The 16,464-nt window shown below is 36.0% G+C and overlaps 2 protein-coding genes across 3 annotated transcripts in view; one reads left to right on the forward strand and one right to left on the reverse strand.

Annotated features, from left to right (window-relative positions):
• LOC126948019 (60S ribosomal protein L36a-like) overlaps nucleotides 1-16,464 on the reverse strand; it is a 731,948-nt gene that overhangs the window by 417,977 nt on the left and 297,507 nt on the right. The window lies entirely within an intron of this gene.
• Nucleotides 1-16,464, forward strand: part of FGF12 (fibroblast growth factor 12) — a 584,467-nt gene that overhangs the window by 402,880 nt on the left and 165,123 nt on the right. For both annotated transcript variants that reach the window (XM_050779249.1, XM_050779248.1), the window contains one exon: nucleotides 336-439. In XM_050779249.1, coding sequence (XP_050635206.1) covers nucleotides 336-439 — 104 coding nt within the window. The remainder of the gene's footprint in view (nucleotides 1-335; nucleotides 440-16,464) is intronic.

The raw sequence follows: 16,464 nt of genomic DNA on the forward strand, positions 1-16,464 counted from the left end.
AGAAAAAATTACCTTATATTACCCTGTTTGAGGGTAATTTTAAGGATCAGGAATCCTGAAATCTCAGATCCAGCTGGGCCTTTAGAGACCTTCTAATCCAACCCCTTTGTACAGAGTTTATGTAACTTACCTGAAGTTACATAGGTAATTAATGCTGGCACAGGGTCAAGAAGTCAATTTCCCTCATTTTTAGACCTCTCTTTATTTCTTTCTCTCTCCATTTTTCTACCAAGTTCAATTAATAGGTTTTAATTCTCAAAAGAATTATTATAAGAAAAGAGATTATTTATTCAAAAGGTCACTGATCCTTTCCTCCTTTCTTTTTCTCCCCCCAGCTCTCTTCAATCTAATTCCCGTGGGCCTGCGTGTAGTGGCCATCCAAGGAGTGAAGGCTAGCCTCTATGTGGCCATGAATGGTGAAGGCTATCTCTACAGTTCAGTAAGTTCATTGTAGTGTGTATTTGTGTGTATGTGTGTGAACTACCACTGAGAGGTAATGGAGTAACCATCATGTTAGGCAAGAAAATTGGAAGTTGAAGTCATTTTATATTTTGTGATCTCGTTTTTCAGGATTATTTTGAGGTTTTGTAATTTAGAGTGTTAAGGACCATGTCTTGTTGAATGACTATATTGCAGTTACTCTCCATGCAATATAAATTCCTTGTGTCTAGCTTCCATTTCTGCAGAATATTCTCCCTTTGGAATTTTACCTTTCTGTCTAATTCAAAAAGCAAGACATTTTTCTTTTCTCTTGTTATCTCTCCTTTAAGCATAGAGGACGGCTCAGGAAGGAAAATTCTTCAATTTGTCTGGAAATAGTCTCTGTCCTCCCATGGAGAAAAAAACTTTCATAATGGATTGTGGCTTTGTTTGTATTTAGTAGGTCTATGTTTTATCTACTGTGTCAGAGTCTCAGAATAACTTTAACTTAAAGGCAATATGAATTTATGGAAAGAGCTCTGGATTATGAGAAAGGATATTTGAGTTTTATTTGCATTTCATGTACTATCTTGATATCCCTTTGGGCAAATTATCTTCCTCTGCTGGCTTAATTTTGGACCTTTCAAATGAGCATGTTGGACACCATGTTGTATCATGTCTTCTTTCAAATCCCAAACTGGCAAAATTAGGTAGCATCAGTGGCTACGTTATCAGCACTGACATATTTTAAAGTTACGAACACAATTCTGCTGCTTGTCTCACTCTCAGGATAATAATTTATGTGTTGAGGCCGGACGCGGTGGCTCACGCCTGTAATCCCAGCACTTTGGGAGGCCGAGGCGGGCGGATCATGAGGTCAGGAGATCAAGACCATCCTGGCTAACATGGTGAAACCCCGTCTCTACTAAAAATACAAAAAAATTAGCCGGGCATGGTGGCGGGCGCCTGTAGTCCCAGCTACTCTGGAGGCTGAGGCAGGAGAATGACATGAACCCAAGAGGCAGAGCTTGCAGTGAGCCAAGATTGCGCTACTTCACTCCAGCCTTGGCGACAGAGCAAGACTCCGTCTCAAAATAATAATAATAATAATATTATTATTATTATTATTATTTATGTGTTGAGAGAATGTGGCTGCACTGAATGGTGTGTGTGTGTGTGTGTGTATTTCCGCTTTCCTGTAAGAGAGTTGGCTATTTGTAGTTCATGAAAAAAATTCATTGAAAATCATGGTTACAGATTTCCACCCTTACTTTCTATGATCTCAGTAAATAGCACAAGGTTATTTTGGAAGTTCTCATATGTCTGCTGGATTCTAAATTCGTTATTGACTAGTTTTCATTAGGCTCTTCCAATGTTCAATTAAACAAATCTCTGGTATATTGGAGCTCAGAAATTGATACCCTCAAATACGGTGTTTTTACATGCTGTACAGAAGCAGCCGCCTCAAAGTCTCGCTGAACTCCCTCTGCCTCCTGTGGCTCAATCCTGTGTCTCCCAAAGCACAGGATGAAGGTGTTCTCTGGAGTGCCCTTATCTGCCTAAGCTCGGACCTGCCAAAGAAGAAAACAATTACCTTTGGTCTCTTCCCAGAGTTTTCATTAACTGAACTCATATCACAGGAAGGAAGACTGAAGTTCATCAATACACCTAGGCAGCGTTTTGTCACAAACCACGGTCTGCTCTGCAGATCCAAAAGACTTCGTCCCAGCTCATTGTATGTTCTTTAAGTTCATTGAACTCCCCCCAGAATCATTTGCTATCGCTATAAAATCGTCCACACCTCCCCATCTCCCTTTCCTCTAAAAAGAAGGGTATTGGCCAGGCGCGGTAGCTCACACCTGTATTCCCAGCATTTTGGGAGGCTGAGGTGGGCGGATCACGAGATCAGGAGATCGAGACCATCCTGGCTAACTTGGTGAAACCCTGTCTCTACTAAAAATACAAAAAATTAGTCAGGCATGGTGACGGGTGCCTATAGTCCCAGGTACTCGGGAGGCTGAGGCAAGAGAATGGTGTGAACCCGGGAGGCAGAGGTTGCAGTGAGCCAAGATCGCGCCACTGCACTCCAGCCTGGGTGACAGAGCCAGACTCCATATATAAAAATAAAAAATAAATAAATAAATAAAAAGAAGGGTATGTAACCATGTATACCACATTTCACCCTGTGATTCTCCCCAGTGCACGTTAATAAATTTGTATTTCTTTTTCCTGTTAATCAGCCTTTTGTCCATCGATTTTCACTTAATCTACAGAGGGCGAAGGGAAAATTTTCCTTTGGCTCCAACAGGTACATCATACTTGCTTATTAGTAATACATCTGTCATTTGTATTACAATTATTGAAGTTAATATTTTACTCCTGAAAATATTCAGATCAAAATATACACTTAACATGCTATATGTGTACATACACATTTTTTCAAAGTTTCTGCTCAAAATAACACTTAAATACATTTTCAGTCAAAATAATGGGCTCTCTTAGTATATCACAGCTCTGACAATTCTTAATGTCCAGTTATTGTAAGTCCATTTTAAATGTAAGAATTAAAATAAGAAAAAAGACAAGATGATGTTATTTTGAATATTTCTAGTTAGTCTTACTTTAAAGATTTAATCAGTCATTAAATAAGCAGCTAAATGTAGACTGTATTATGTGTATTTAAAAGGTCATAATTCAGGTTATAATTCCACAGAAGCTGTAGAGTTCAGTTTATTAGACTAGAGTTGATCCCCAAAGGTCCATAACAAAGAAAAACACAGAAAGTTTGCCAACAGTATTGTAAGCAGGAGACAATTGTATAAGGGAAGGAGGGAGTTTGGAGGGATTGCTGGGTTGTGGTTTCATCCTCTGAAGCTTTTCAGAGATGCATTCCTTCCCTCTTTCTGGCTTAGATCTGAGGTTAAGAGGGGGTGGGATCTTGAGCCACAAGAGGCAGTTTCTTTTGTGATGGAGTTTACCTTTGTAAACCTAGTGGGGTATCTAGATTTTCGGTTCTTCTCTCCACTTAAATCAAACTTGCCTCATACTTACAATCACAATGCTTTCCCCTGGTGAGTTAAAAATCATCCGTTAACTTTGACTTTCCTGAGGTGTTTCTGGTATGCATTAAGGCTAGAATTTCTTTGAAAAGCAATTTTCTATGTCGTGGGCAACACTGTAGTTGGGCAACCAATAAGGGTCATAACTGCAGTTTATTGAGAGAGAGGAGAGGGCTGAGGCAAACTAAGAGAACCTAGATAAGCTCATTTAGAACCCAAAAGATTCACAAGTAGTATCATTTTTCTAGTGTCATTTACGTCATTTACCTGGCTACTATTTATTTTTAAGCTAGGAATTAATTCCCTTGTTACTTTTGATTTCTATTTCTTCACCAGGAAGCAGGAGGAGAGAGTGTCAAAGATGGAGTGACTGTTAGGTCTAAAGCACAGAGCTGTAGTTTTAAGAGTTGCTCTGAAATTTTGTGTTTTAATAGGTGAGTTTAATCCATATGTATTTGATGAGATTATTGATGTATCTGGATATGTTTTTACCATAGTAGTTTGTATTTTTCTAAATTTCCTTTTGCTTCTCTTTTCTTCTTAAAAAACATCCTGTTGTTTTATTCACATGATTTTATTTTATTAAATTCTTCTGCAAGTTTGTAACCCTAGACTATATTTTTATTCCTTTAGTGGTTAGTCTTATTTTTTAAAATCATGTATAAATAACGACATACTTTGCTCAATATTTTTGAGTGTTTCTGTCTTCCTTTCCAACAGCTTATGGACGTTATGGTGTTTTCTTGCTAGTAAAGACCACAACCTTTCTCGCTGCCAGTTTGATTAGTTGCACTTTAAAATAAAATCATATGCACAATTAGTTATTTTATAACTATTAAATTAATGAATGTTTTGAATAATTTGTATGCGTAGAATTTTTGTTTGTGTGCGTATATCAAATTTGGTCTCTGATTTCACTTTTCTTCTAAACTAAACCTTTGATTGTTTTGTGTGTGAGGGTGTGTGGATGGGGAACTTGCTTTTGGTATCCATGAAAATGTCTTCCTTTCCCTTTCATTCTTGAATTGCAGTTCAGGTAGTTATAAAATTCTGAGTAGACCAATATTTTTCTCAGCATTTGGAAAATAATATTACATTGGTTTCTGGTATCTATTGTTCATTAGGAGAAGTTGCCATCAGTTTAATATTCTTTCCTTTGTAGGTAATCTCTACGGAAACTTTCTTCTGTCCTGAAAAACTAAAATTCTGTAGACCAATTGAACAACAGCTCTCTTTCCTCTCTTCCCCCAGCCCCTAGCAAACACCATTTTTTACTTACAGTTACAAAGAGTTTGACTACTTTAGATATCTCATATAGGTGGAATAATGCAGTATTTGTGCTTTTTGTAACTGGCTTATTTCACTTAGCATACTGTTCTCAACATTCATCTATGTTGTAGAATATGACAGGATTTCTTTCTTTTTAATGTTTAAAATATTTTAATGTATGTTATGTACATTCCACATTCTGTTTATCTATTCATCTATTGATGGACATTTAAGTTACTTTGACCTCTTGGATATGAGATTACTGCTGCAATGAACATGGATGTACAAATACCTTGTCAAGATCTTGCTGGATTATATGGTAACTCTGTTTGTTTTGTTTTGAGAAAACACCATACTGTTTTCCCTATCAGCAGCATCATTTTACATTCCCACCAACAGTGCACCAAAGTTCCAATTTCTTCACATCCTTGCTAAGACTTGATACTTTTTGTTTCTTTTGATAGTAGCCATCCTAACAGGTGTGAGATGATATCTCATTTTGTTCTGATTTGCATTTCTTTAATAACTAGTAGTAATGAGCATCTTTTAACATACCTGTTAGTCATTTATAAATCCTCTTTGGAGACCTGTCTATTCAATTCCTTTGCCTACTTTTTAATTGAGTTGTTTTGTGTTGTTGTTATTGAGTTGTAGGAGTTCTTTATAGATTCTGGCTATTAAGCCCTTACCAGATATATGATTTGCAAATATTTTCTCCCATTCTGAAGGCTACCTTCTCACTCTGTTAGTTGTTTCTGTTGACACGTAGAAGTTTTAAAGTTGCATGTAGTCCTATTTGTCTATTGTTGCTTTTGCTGCTTATTCTTTTGGTGTCATATCCAAGATATAGTTGCCAAATCCAATGTCATGAAGGATTTTTCTATGTTTTATTCTAGAAGGTTTTTTGTTTGTTTGTTGTTTTTGTTTTATTTTTTGTTTTTTGAGATAGAGTCTTGCTTTGTTGCCAGGCTGGAGTGCAGTGGTGTGATCTCAGCTCACTGCAAGCTCCACCTCGTGGGTTCAAGTGATTCTCCTGCCTCAGTCTACTCTTATGCATAGATTTGTAATCCATTTTGAATTAATGTTACATGTGGTATAAGGTAAGGGTCCCATTTCATTCTTTTGCATGTGGATATACAGTTTTTCCAACACCACCTGTTGAGAGGCTACCCCTTCTCCATTGTGTAATCTTGTTGAAGATGATTTGACCACATATTAGAGGGTTTATTTCTGGGCTCTCTATTGTGTTCCATTGGTGTTTGTGTCTCTTTGTGCCAGTATCATACTGTTCGATTACCATAGTTTTTTACTATGTTTTGAAGTCAAAAAGTGTGAGACCTACAGCTTTATTTATTTATTTTTCTTAAGATCATTTTGGCTATTTGAGGTTCCTTGAGATTTTATATAAATTTTGGAATGGAGTTTTCTATTAACGCAAAAAATGACATTGAGATTTTGATAGGAATTGTATTGAATATATGGATTGTTTCCTGTAGTATGGACATTTGAAGAATATTAGGTTTTCTGATTTATAAACATGGGATTTCTTTTGACAATGTTTAGTAGTTTTCAGTATACATGTTTTTCAACTCCTTGATTAAATTTAAACTCACAGCGCCTTTTAGAAAGGAAGACCAAGATAATTTTAATGGTATTAAATAACTTTAAAAAATTGAGTAAATAAAAATTTCTATAAGGCATCTCTTTCTCAAACAAAAGAAGGTTAAGCATGTTGGAAACTTATGTTTCTGAAACACCTTCTTGGATAGTTCAGGAAATACCATTCTGTGTTACAATCTGTTGAAACAGATTTTTCTACAAATTTTACCTTATACATAGTGCCTTTTAAAAATTTTGCTGTTTAACCAGTTTTGATTTAAAATGTAATATCCTTTAATGTTTTATTCTTTTTGAGTTTTAAAAGTTTTTGAGGCCGGGCGCAGTGGCTCATGCCTGTAATCCGAGCACTTTGGGAGGCCGAGGCAGGCGGATCACAAGGTCAGGAGATCGAGACCATGGTGAAACCCCGTCTCTACTAAAAATAGAAAAAATTAGCCGGGCGCGGTGGCGGGCACCTGTAGTCCCAGCTACTCGGGAGGCTGAGGCAGGAGAATGGAGTGAACCCGGGAGGCGGAGCTTGCAGTGAGCTGAGATTGCGCCACTGCACTCCAGCCTGGGCGACAGAGCGAGACTCCGTCTCAAAAAAAAAAAAAAAAAAAGTTTTTGAAAAAAACTTGTAAGACCACCGACATTTTCTCAAATGTTCACAGTGCTTAAAGGCATTTCGGTTGGGAGTGAGGAAGGAGAGGTATATTTTCGTTTTATACAGAAAAGATAAAAACCAAGTAAGTCCTCGACTATCCTCTGTAAATTTACTCACATCTTTTTATATTTGAGTTGCTTGAACTGAAAGTTGTTTAAATAAAACAAATATCGATAAACATCATTTGGTATGACATTAGTTATAAAGCTAGATTTTCAAATTGTAGTTAGAACACTAGTGATATAATATTTTAGGTAACTTGATAGAATGGTATGTGTGATAAAATATGTAAAGAATAAAAACAATATTTACTAAAGTGCTATCACTGATACTGTTATGTTTGCCTTTTTCTCTTCTGTACCTGTGTAACTCATAATTTTCCTTAAAGCTCAGCTCAAATCTTACCTGATATGTCACCTGTCTCCATTGTCCATCCTCTGTGAGAATTAGATGCTACTTCTGCTGTGATATCGGAGCACTTGACTTTTATTTTGCTGGTGGGCACGAATTACATCGTATTCATCTTTGCTATCTGGGCCGTCTGGGCCACGTATTTTTCCCAACCACAGCATTAAACACATTCCCTGGGAAAGGAAGATTCTCAATAAAGACTTGTTGAATTTTAAAGAATTGCCTATTTCAAGTATAGATGGAACAAATTCCATACAATTGTTGCACAATTAACTATGATTACATTGATCAAAGTTTAATTGGTAGTCTTACAAACCACTGCACAAATGCTGGTTTGTCCTCAAAGCAGTCTCAGCAAACCTAAAGTTTGTTTGATACATATTGATTGAAACTCTACCACATCTCAGGCACCAGACTGCGTACTGAGCATATAAAGGTGGATGAAATAGATACAATTCTTATTTTGTTATGGTTTGCTCTTATAATCATAATTAGTTAGCTGTTGTAAGGGGGTTAGGCCAACTACAAAGTTAGAGGGCATAGTCCTCAAGACTACCCTCACTCTGGCACCAACTGCAAGTTTGTGGCCTCACAGAATCACCTTTGCAGTGATAACTTTCCGGAAGAACTCACAGGACTCACTGAAAACCATGGTTCTGCTCATGGTTACAGTTTATTGTCAGGAGAGGCACAGATTAAAATCCGTCAGGGGAAGAAATACTTAAGGCAGGATTCAGTAGAAGTACCAAATGCTGAGCTTCTATTGTCATCTTCCTAGAGTCAGGACATGTTACTCTTCGAGTACCAACATGTGATAATACACATGGAGTGTCACCAACAGGAAGCTCACCTGAGCCTCTATGTCAAGAGATGTCATTGGCCCCTGTTATGTAGGCAGGATTCATTCATTGCCCATGTGCTTGGTCCCAGCCTCTGACTCCACAGATATTGTGTGACCCAAAGCCCCTACCCTAAATCATAGTGTTATTCTCTATTTAGTCCAAGGCTCTCAGGCAAACACAAATTACCTTCCAGAAACCAACGGCAATGACTGCACCTCTTTTGGGGCAAGTTCTTTATGTGTCCAATATTCAAGTGAAGTGAAGGCCAAACTCCATAAATATGTACCCGTGGCTCTGTCTCCAACCCACCCCCTCACTATTCTGACTACATCTATTTTCTTACCCCAGCTCAGAAGAAGAAAATGATGAAGGAAAAGAAATGTATGGGTGTAATATCTGGCATATCAGCACTTGGGAAATGAAAATATAACTTACTGCTTTGTATAACTTTGGAGCCTTGACATTTGCATCTAGGAAAATGGCGCTTAAAAATAATGCGGTTTGAACTTGGGCAACAGGTGAGAATCTGTCTCTACAAAAATTTTCAAAATTCGCTGGAGATGGTAGCATGCACCTGTGTTCCCGGCTACAAGGGAGGCTGAGGTGGGAGGATTGCTTCAGCTTAGGATATCAAAGCTGCAGTAAGCCATGTTTGTGCCATTGAACTCCAGTCTGGGCAATAGAGCAAAACCCTGCCTCAAAAAAAAGCAATTTGTATAATTTGAAAAGTGGCTAGAACGTACACCTAGGCAAAACATTGGACCTTTTTTAATGAATAGTTTGATGTGCTTAGCACACATATCACTGGCATTTTAGTGGTTAATATTGGTTAAAGTGTTTTTAAAAGGTTTATTTTTTCTAACTATAGCTGTGATTTGTTTACTTTTTATAAACTTAGACTATTTGTTGCCCAAATCTGAATTAGGTAGTTTATGAACTAAATGAGAATTTTTTTAACTGACGGATAAACTAAAGTCAAATTATACGAACACAGTTTTTTATTTGAACAGGGCCTTAACCTGTACCAATTGTATTTGAAGCTGAATTAGTGATAAAGATGCTTATTTTAGTCAGTCTATATTCTAATAAATAAGTAATATTATAAGTTATTATTGGAGTAGCTGTAACCATGAAAGTAATAGTAACAATATTAATGGCTGTACTAGTGCAAATAATACACTGTACTTTAAGTTTTTGTTGTTTCTTAAGGACTTTTAGATTTGTATTTAATATCACAGCAACTCTGTGAGGAGGGATGGAAATGAACTAGTAGATATTGATGAAGAGCTGAGGCTTAGTGAGGTGCTTGACTTAAATAAGCCCATTCTGGTAAGTAATGGAACTAGAGTTGAAATCTAGGTCTTAACTTCAAAAACCATGAGCTTTTCATAATACCATACTGCTCTTGGCCTTATGTGTAATGAAACCTTTCCATTGGAATGTGTCTCATATTTTCCCATGTGCTTTCACATAAACTGTCACATTTGAGCCTTGCAATAACTCTGATATTATTGCTGAGTGACCAAAGGTACGCCTGGGAAACAGAGATATTAAGTGACTAGAATGAGGTCACTCAGCATAGTGAGGTAGGTTAAGAAAAAGCAGCTTCTAGTTTAATATTCATTTCTTTAATCGATAGTGCTTCTCCTATTTGCTGTTGCAATTAAGGATGTGCCATACTATAGTGTTTCAACATAATATAAAAAGTATAATTTTTTGAGAACCAGGGCAGCCTATCACCTTGTTTGTGATGGCTTTATTACAGTGATAACACCAATAACAAAAATCGAAGAGACTGCTTGATTGATGCATGTCCTTTGCGCCATTTAGAATTTCTCCTTTAATGTGTTGCCTCAGTGTGAGCAGACAATGTCAAGACTGTGAGATGATGATACTGATTTTATATTGAAAAGCTGCATCAGGAGTTACTGAGAAACATGAGTTGGGGGTGGTGACTTCTGAGGAAGCAGAATGAAAGGGCCACTATTGATAACTCTGAGGAGAAGACTATTTGATGTCCACAAGGTAGGTGATAGGAGAAAGTAGTTGTTATTCCCTCCTCTAATTTCTTTTACTTCCCCACCATTATAGATATCCAAATTTCTTTCATCATTTAGGACCCAGTAAATATTTTCCCAATTTCTACAGCCCCAAATAACTTCCACATTTTATCCGTTGATGGGACATTTATCTCTGTATTTCCTTTCTTTTATTAGAATTTATTCTTAATGCTTTTTGTATCCTATCAGATGCAAATTCATTGGGGTTAGGGATCATATCTAATATAGATTAATATCTCTCATAGCACTGAAAACTGTAATTCCAATGTTCAGACATCTGCCGAAGTCTTGTTGAATCAGTTGATAGAGGCATCATACAGTTTAATTTTGGCAATAATTCACTGGCTCTCTGGACTTAATGGGATTTATAATAAATGTCCTGAGTATGAGCCTACACACTTTCCAGTTCAGCGACTCGTTCGCTTTTGAGTAGTCTGTTTCTATTCTACTGAAGTGTGTAACATTTACTAGAGGAATCTTACTGTTCGTGCCTCTTCTCTACTGAGGTTGGTATGGTGCTGTAGTTTTAAGAGCTGATAGTGCCATGGTTTTCTTTCTGTACTAAATACTGTGGTAAGGGAGAGGTAAAGGTTAGGCATGATACCTTCCTGGGAAGCCTCCTGGTTTTTACAGTTAATCTCTCACTGAAAGAATTCTGTTCCATCCTAAAAAGATACACAGACTTTTTAAAACAAGCATATCTGGAATAGAGGTACAAAGCAGTTACCCATTCTGGAATTTGAGTTTCCTTATCAAGTTACTTTCTCATGGAAAGTTCTGAAAGCTGAGGCATATTCACAGCTCTTTCTTGGGACAGCAAGTGAGTGGTATCTCAGAAAAGTGAAAGACGAGAGAGAGAGAGAGAGAGAGAGAGAGAAACAGGAACCTTAACTATTAATGTCAAATGAATCATAGTTTGAAGTTAATGATGCCTAAATAGAGAAAAGTCAAAGGCCAAATCATAGAGGCTTGTTCAACAAGTAGATTGTTAGATATTCAGTTTAGATCATTTACATAATTTTTTCTTCTCATATACTCGTGATTTGCTTGACCTTTGTAACATTCCTTTTTTAAAAAAAATTGGGGGCATAGCACCTAGAAAAGGATTATCCATTTTGCCTATTTCTTTTTTCACCCCATATATATTTATTAAATGAACTGGAATTTTTTCCAGTTAAAGAAAGAAAGAAAATACAGAATTCTGTCAACCCACGCACCTGGCAATTACTGCTTGCAAACATGTGACATGGGCTATTTTTTGTTGGGATTACATTGTCTTTCTTCAGAATCAACAGATTATTAGTTATACTTTCAGTAAGGATTGAGTAACAGTAAGCATCCATTTTTAACTTATAATGTATTCATAGTAAATAGTGTTGGTTTTCTTCTAAGAGTTTATAATTTATGGAAAATGTTAATACTTTAGCTCCAGGGCTAAGCTTAATTGGAAAATTAGCATATATGTTTCTAGTAACATTTTTCATTAGAAATAAAAGCAAGGCTCAGCTTTTGAGAGCAGCACTAATGAGGACCTTTGGTTAAATTATTTGAATATGATGCCAGATTTCATATTTTTCTTTTCCATCTTGTCATTATCCACATTAGGCCAAAAAGTAGTCATATTTCCAAAGTTTCTAAATTGTATTTTTTTAGTCATCAGTGAATCAGGGAATATTAAGTAGTAATTTAAAATATAAGCTTTAGAAATAAAACTGTGTTTGAATCATGGCCCTATAACTTACTTCCTTTGTGAAAAAATTGGAAAGATTTTTAACTTTCTAGATTGTTTTCTTACATGTAAAACAGGGCCCCTAATAGTGAGAATATGGGCTTCATAGAATTATGTAAGGATGAAATGGAAAGATGCATGTAAAGCCCTACTGCAGTGTATACTGTGCACTCAACACTCAGTGTTAGCCATAAGCAGTAACAGTAGTAGCAGTAGATATATTTTAAAAAGATGCTCGGTATACCCTCAGGCAGCTCCTTAGCATCAATCCATAAAGTTTCTGTAGGATTAATCTCACTGCTAGTTTTAGTGCTGGTTCCTGCTTTGCCTAATCTAATATCTTTAGTCACTCTGGTCTTGGGGGGTTGCTTGAAGAGTATTTCTCATCTAGTTAGGGCAAATTAGCTTCAGGCTCAAGACTTTATCTGTTGAAGGAGAGTTGCCTTTTACTATTATTATTTTTAATTTTAAGTTTTGTGGGTACGTGGTAGGTATATACATTGATGGGGTACATGAAATATTTTATTTAATTTATTTGTTTATTTGTTTTATTTTTTTGAGACAGAGTCTTGCTCTGTCGCCCAGGCTGGAGTGCAGTGGCATGATCTTGGCTCACTGCAACTTCTGCCTCCCAGGTTCAAGCAATTCTCCAGCCTCAGCCTCTGAAGTAGCAGGGACTACAGGTGCACACCACCATGCCTACCTAATTTTTTGTATTTTAGTAGAGATGGTGTTTCACTATGATGCCCAGACTGGTCTCAGTCTCCTGAGCTGAGGCAATCCGCCTGCCTCAGCCTCCCAAAGTGCTAGGATTACAGGCATGAGCCACCATGGCCTGCCACATGAGATATTTTAGTACAGGCATATAATGAGAAATAATCACATCAGAGTAAATGAAGTATCCATTACAAACACTTATCCTTTCTTTGTGTTCCAAACAATTCAATTATACTCTTTTAGGTAATTAAAAATGTACATTAGCTTATTGTTCACTGTGTTGTGCTATCAAACATTTGGTCTTAAACATTCTATCTGACTATATTTTTGTACCCATCAACCATCCCTACTCCCCACATCCCCCTTTCCTGGCCTCTGGTAAGCATCATTCTACTCTCTATCTCCGTGTGTGTAATTGCTTTAATTTTTAACTCCCACGAATGAGAACATATGACTCTTGTCTTTCTGTGCCTGTTTTGTTTCACTTAGCATAATATCTTCCAGTTCTATCAACGTTGTTGCAAATGACAGGATCTCATTCTTTTTTGTGGCTGAATAATATTCCACTGGGTTTATATACCATATTTTCTTTATCTATTCATCTGTTGATGGATAGGTTGTTTCCAAATCTTGGCTATTGTGAATAGTGATGTGGTAAACATAGGAGTACAAATATCTCTTTGATATACCTATTTCCTTTCTTTTGGATATACCTAACTGTGGGATTGCTGGATCATATGGTCATTCTATTTTAGTTTTTTGAGGAACCTCCGTACTGTTTTCCATAGTTGTACTAATTCACATTCCTATCAACAGTGTTGAAGTTTTCCCTTTCTTCACATCCTCGTCAGCCTTTGAAGTTGCCTGTCATTTGGATAAAAGCCATTTTAACTAGAATGACATGATATCCCATCATAGCTTTGATTTGCATTTCTCTGATGATCGGTGATGATGAGCACCTTTTATATACCTGTCTGCCATTTGTAAGTCTTCTTTTGAGAAATGCCTCTTCATATCTTTTGCCAGATTTCAGTAGTTTCATACTTTGAGGTCTTAGATTTAAGTCTTCAATCTATTTTGATTTTATTTTTGTCCATGACAAGAAATAGAGGTCTAGTTTCATTTTTCTGCATGTGGATATCCAGTTTTCCAAGCACCATTTATCAAAGAGACTCCTTTCCCCAATGTATGTTCTTGGAAACTTTGTCAAAAATGAGTTCTCTGTAGAGGTATGAATTTATTTCTGGGTTCTCTATTCTGTTCATACAGTGGTCTGCATATCTGTTTTTATGCCACTACCATGTTGTTTTGGTTACTATATCTCTACAGTATAATTTGAAGTCAGGTAATGTGATTCTCTCAGTTTTTAAATTTTTTGCTCAGGATAGCTTTTGCTATTCTCGTGTGTGTTTGTGTGTTTTGTGTGTGTGTGTGTGTGTGTGTGGTTTCATGTAAGTTTTAGGAATTTTTTTCTATTTCTGTAAAGAATGTCATTAGTATTATGATAAAGATTGCATTGAATCTGAAGATTGCTTTGGGTAGTATGGACATTTTAACAATATTGATTCCTCCAATTCATGAACATGGAATCTTTTCCCATTTTTTTTGTGTCCTCTTCAATGTACTGAATCAATATTTTATAGTTTTTTTTGTTGTTGTTTTTTTTGTAGAGCTCTTTCCCTTCTTTGGTTTAGGTAATTCCTAGGTATTAAATTTTATTTGTTGCTACTGTAAATTGATTTTTAAAATTGCTTTTTCAGATTGTTCACTGTTGGCTATATAGAGAATGCCACTGATTTTTGTATGTTGATTTTTGTATCCTGAAACTTCACTGAATTTGTTTATCAGTTCCAAGAGTTGGCTTTTTTTTTTCTTTGAGTCTTTAAGTTTTTCAAATATGCAATCATATCATCTGCAAACAAAGATGATTTTACTTCTTCCATTCCAATTTGGATGCTCTTTCCTTCTTTCTCTTGTCTGATTGTTCTAGCTTGGACTTCCAGGATTATGTTGAATAACAGGAGTGAAAGTGGGCATCCTTGTCTTGTTCCCTAATCTTAGAGGAAAGACTTTCTGCTTTTCCTTGTTCAGTATGATGCCAGCTGTGGGTCTGCGATGTATGGCTTTTATTTTGTTAAGGTACGATCCTTCTATACCCATCATGTTTAGGGTTTTTATCATGAAAGGATGTTGAATTTTATCAAGTGATTTTTCAGCATCAATTGCAAAGATTATATGATTTCTGTTCTTCATTCTGCTGATATGATATATCATATTGGTTGATTTACTAATGTTGAACCATTCTTGCATACCTGGGATAAATTCCATTTGCTTATGATGAATAATTTTTTTTTAATGTGCTGTGGAATTTGGTTTGCTAGTATTTCGTGTATTTTTGCATCAGTATTCAACAGAGGTACTAGCCTATAGTTTTTGTTTGTTTGTTTGTTTGTTTCTTTTTTTGAATGTCTTTATCTGGTTTTGGTGTCAGGGTAGTACTGACCTCACACAATGAATATTCCCTCCTCTTCTATTTTTTGAAATAGTTACAGTAGGGTTGGTATTAATTCTTCATTAAATGTTTAATAAAAGTATTCAGCAGTGAATCCACTAAGTCCTGGTACAAAGTTTCTTTTTTGGGAGACTTTTTGTTACAGCTTTGATCTCATTGCTTGTTATTGGTCTGTTCTGGTTTTGGACTCTTTCAGGGTTCAATCATGGTATGTTGTATGTGTCTGAGAAGTTATCTTTGTCTTCTAGCTATAGTATTGGTGTGTAGTTGCTCAGAGTAGCCACTAGTGATCCTTTGAATTTCTGCAGTACCAGTTGTAATGTCTCCTTTTTCATCTCTGATTTTACTTATGTGAGTCCTCTCTCTTTTGTTGTTCATTGGTCTGGCTAAAGGTGTGTTGATTTTGTTTATCTTTTCAAAAAACCAGCATTTTTTTTCATTGAGTTTTGTATTTTTTTAAATTTCAAGTTCTTTTACTACTGCTCTGGTCTTTATTATTTATTTTCTTCTCTTAATTTTGGGTTTGATTTGCTCTTGTGTTTTTAGCTCTTCAGAATGCAATGCTAGGTTTATTAGAAATGTTTTACTTTTTTATGTAGGCATTTATACCTATCAGCTTTCCTCCTAATATTGTTTTCACTGTATCCTATAGATTTGGGTATGTTGTATTTTCATTTTCTTTTGTTTCAAGAAAGTTTTACATTTATTTCTTAATTTCTTTATTGAGTAAGAAATATTCAGGAGCATATTATTTAATTAGTTTTCATATATTTGTAGAGTGTTCAAAATTCCCCTTTTTATTGATTTCTAGTTTTTATTCCATTGTGGTCAGAGAAGATCCTTGATATTATCTCAATTTTTTTGAATTTTACAAGACTTGTTTTGTGACCTAGCATATAGTCTACCCTTGAGAATAATTTATGTGCTGAGAAGAATGTATATTCTGGAGGCCTTTGAATGGAATGCTCTGTATTTATTAAGCCTGTTTGTTGTCTATAGTGCAGATTAAGTTTGTTTCATTGTTGATTTTTTGTCAGGATGATCTGTCCAATGTGAAAAGTGGGGCATTGATGTCTCCAGTTATTATTTTATTGGGATCTCTCTCTTTAACTCTGATAATATTTGCTCAGTGTTGGGTGCATTTATATTTACAATTATATCCTCTTACTGAATTGACTCTGT

This window comes from Macaca thibetana, chromosome 2 (assembly GCF_024542745.1).
Source record: "Macaca thibetana thibetana isolate TM-01 chromosome 2, ASM2454274v1, whole genome shotgun sequence".
Lineage (NCBI taxonomy): Eukaryota > Metazoa > Chordata > Mammalia > Primates > Cercopithecidae > Macaca > Macaca thibetana.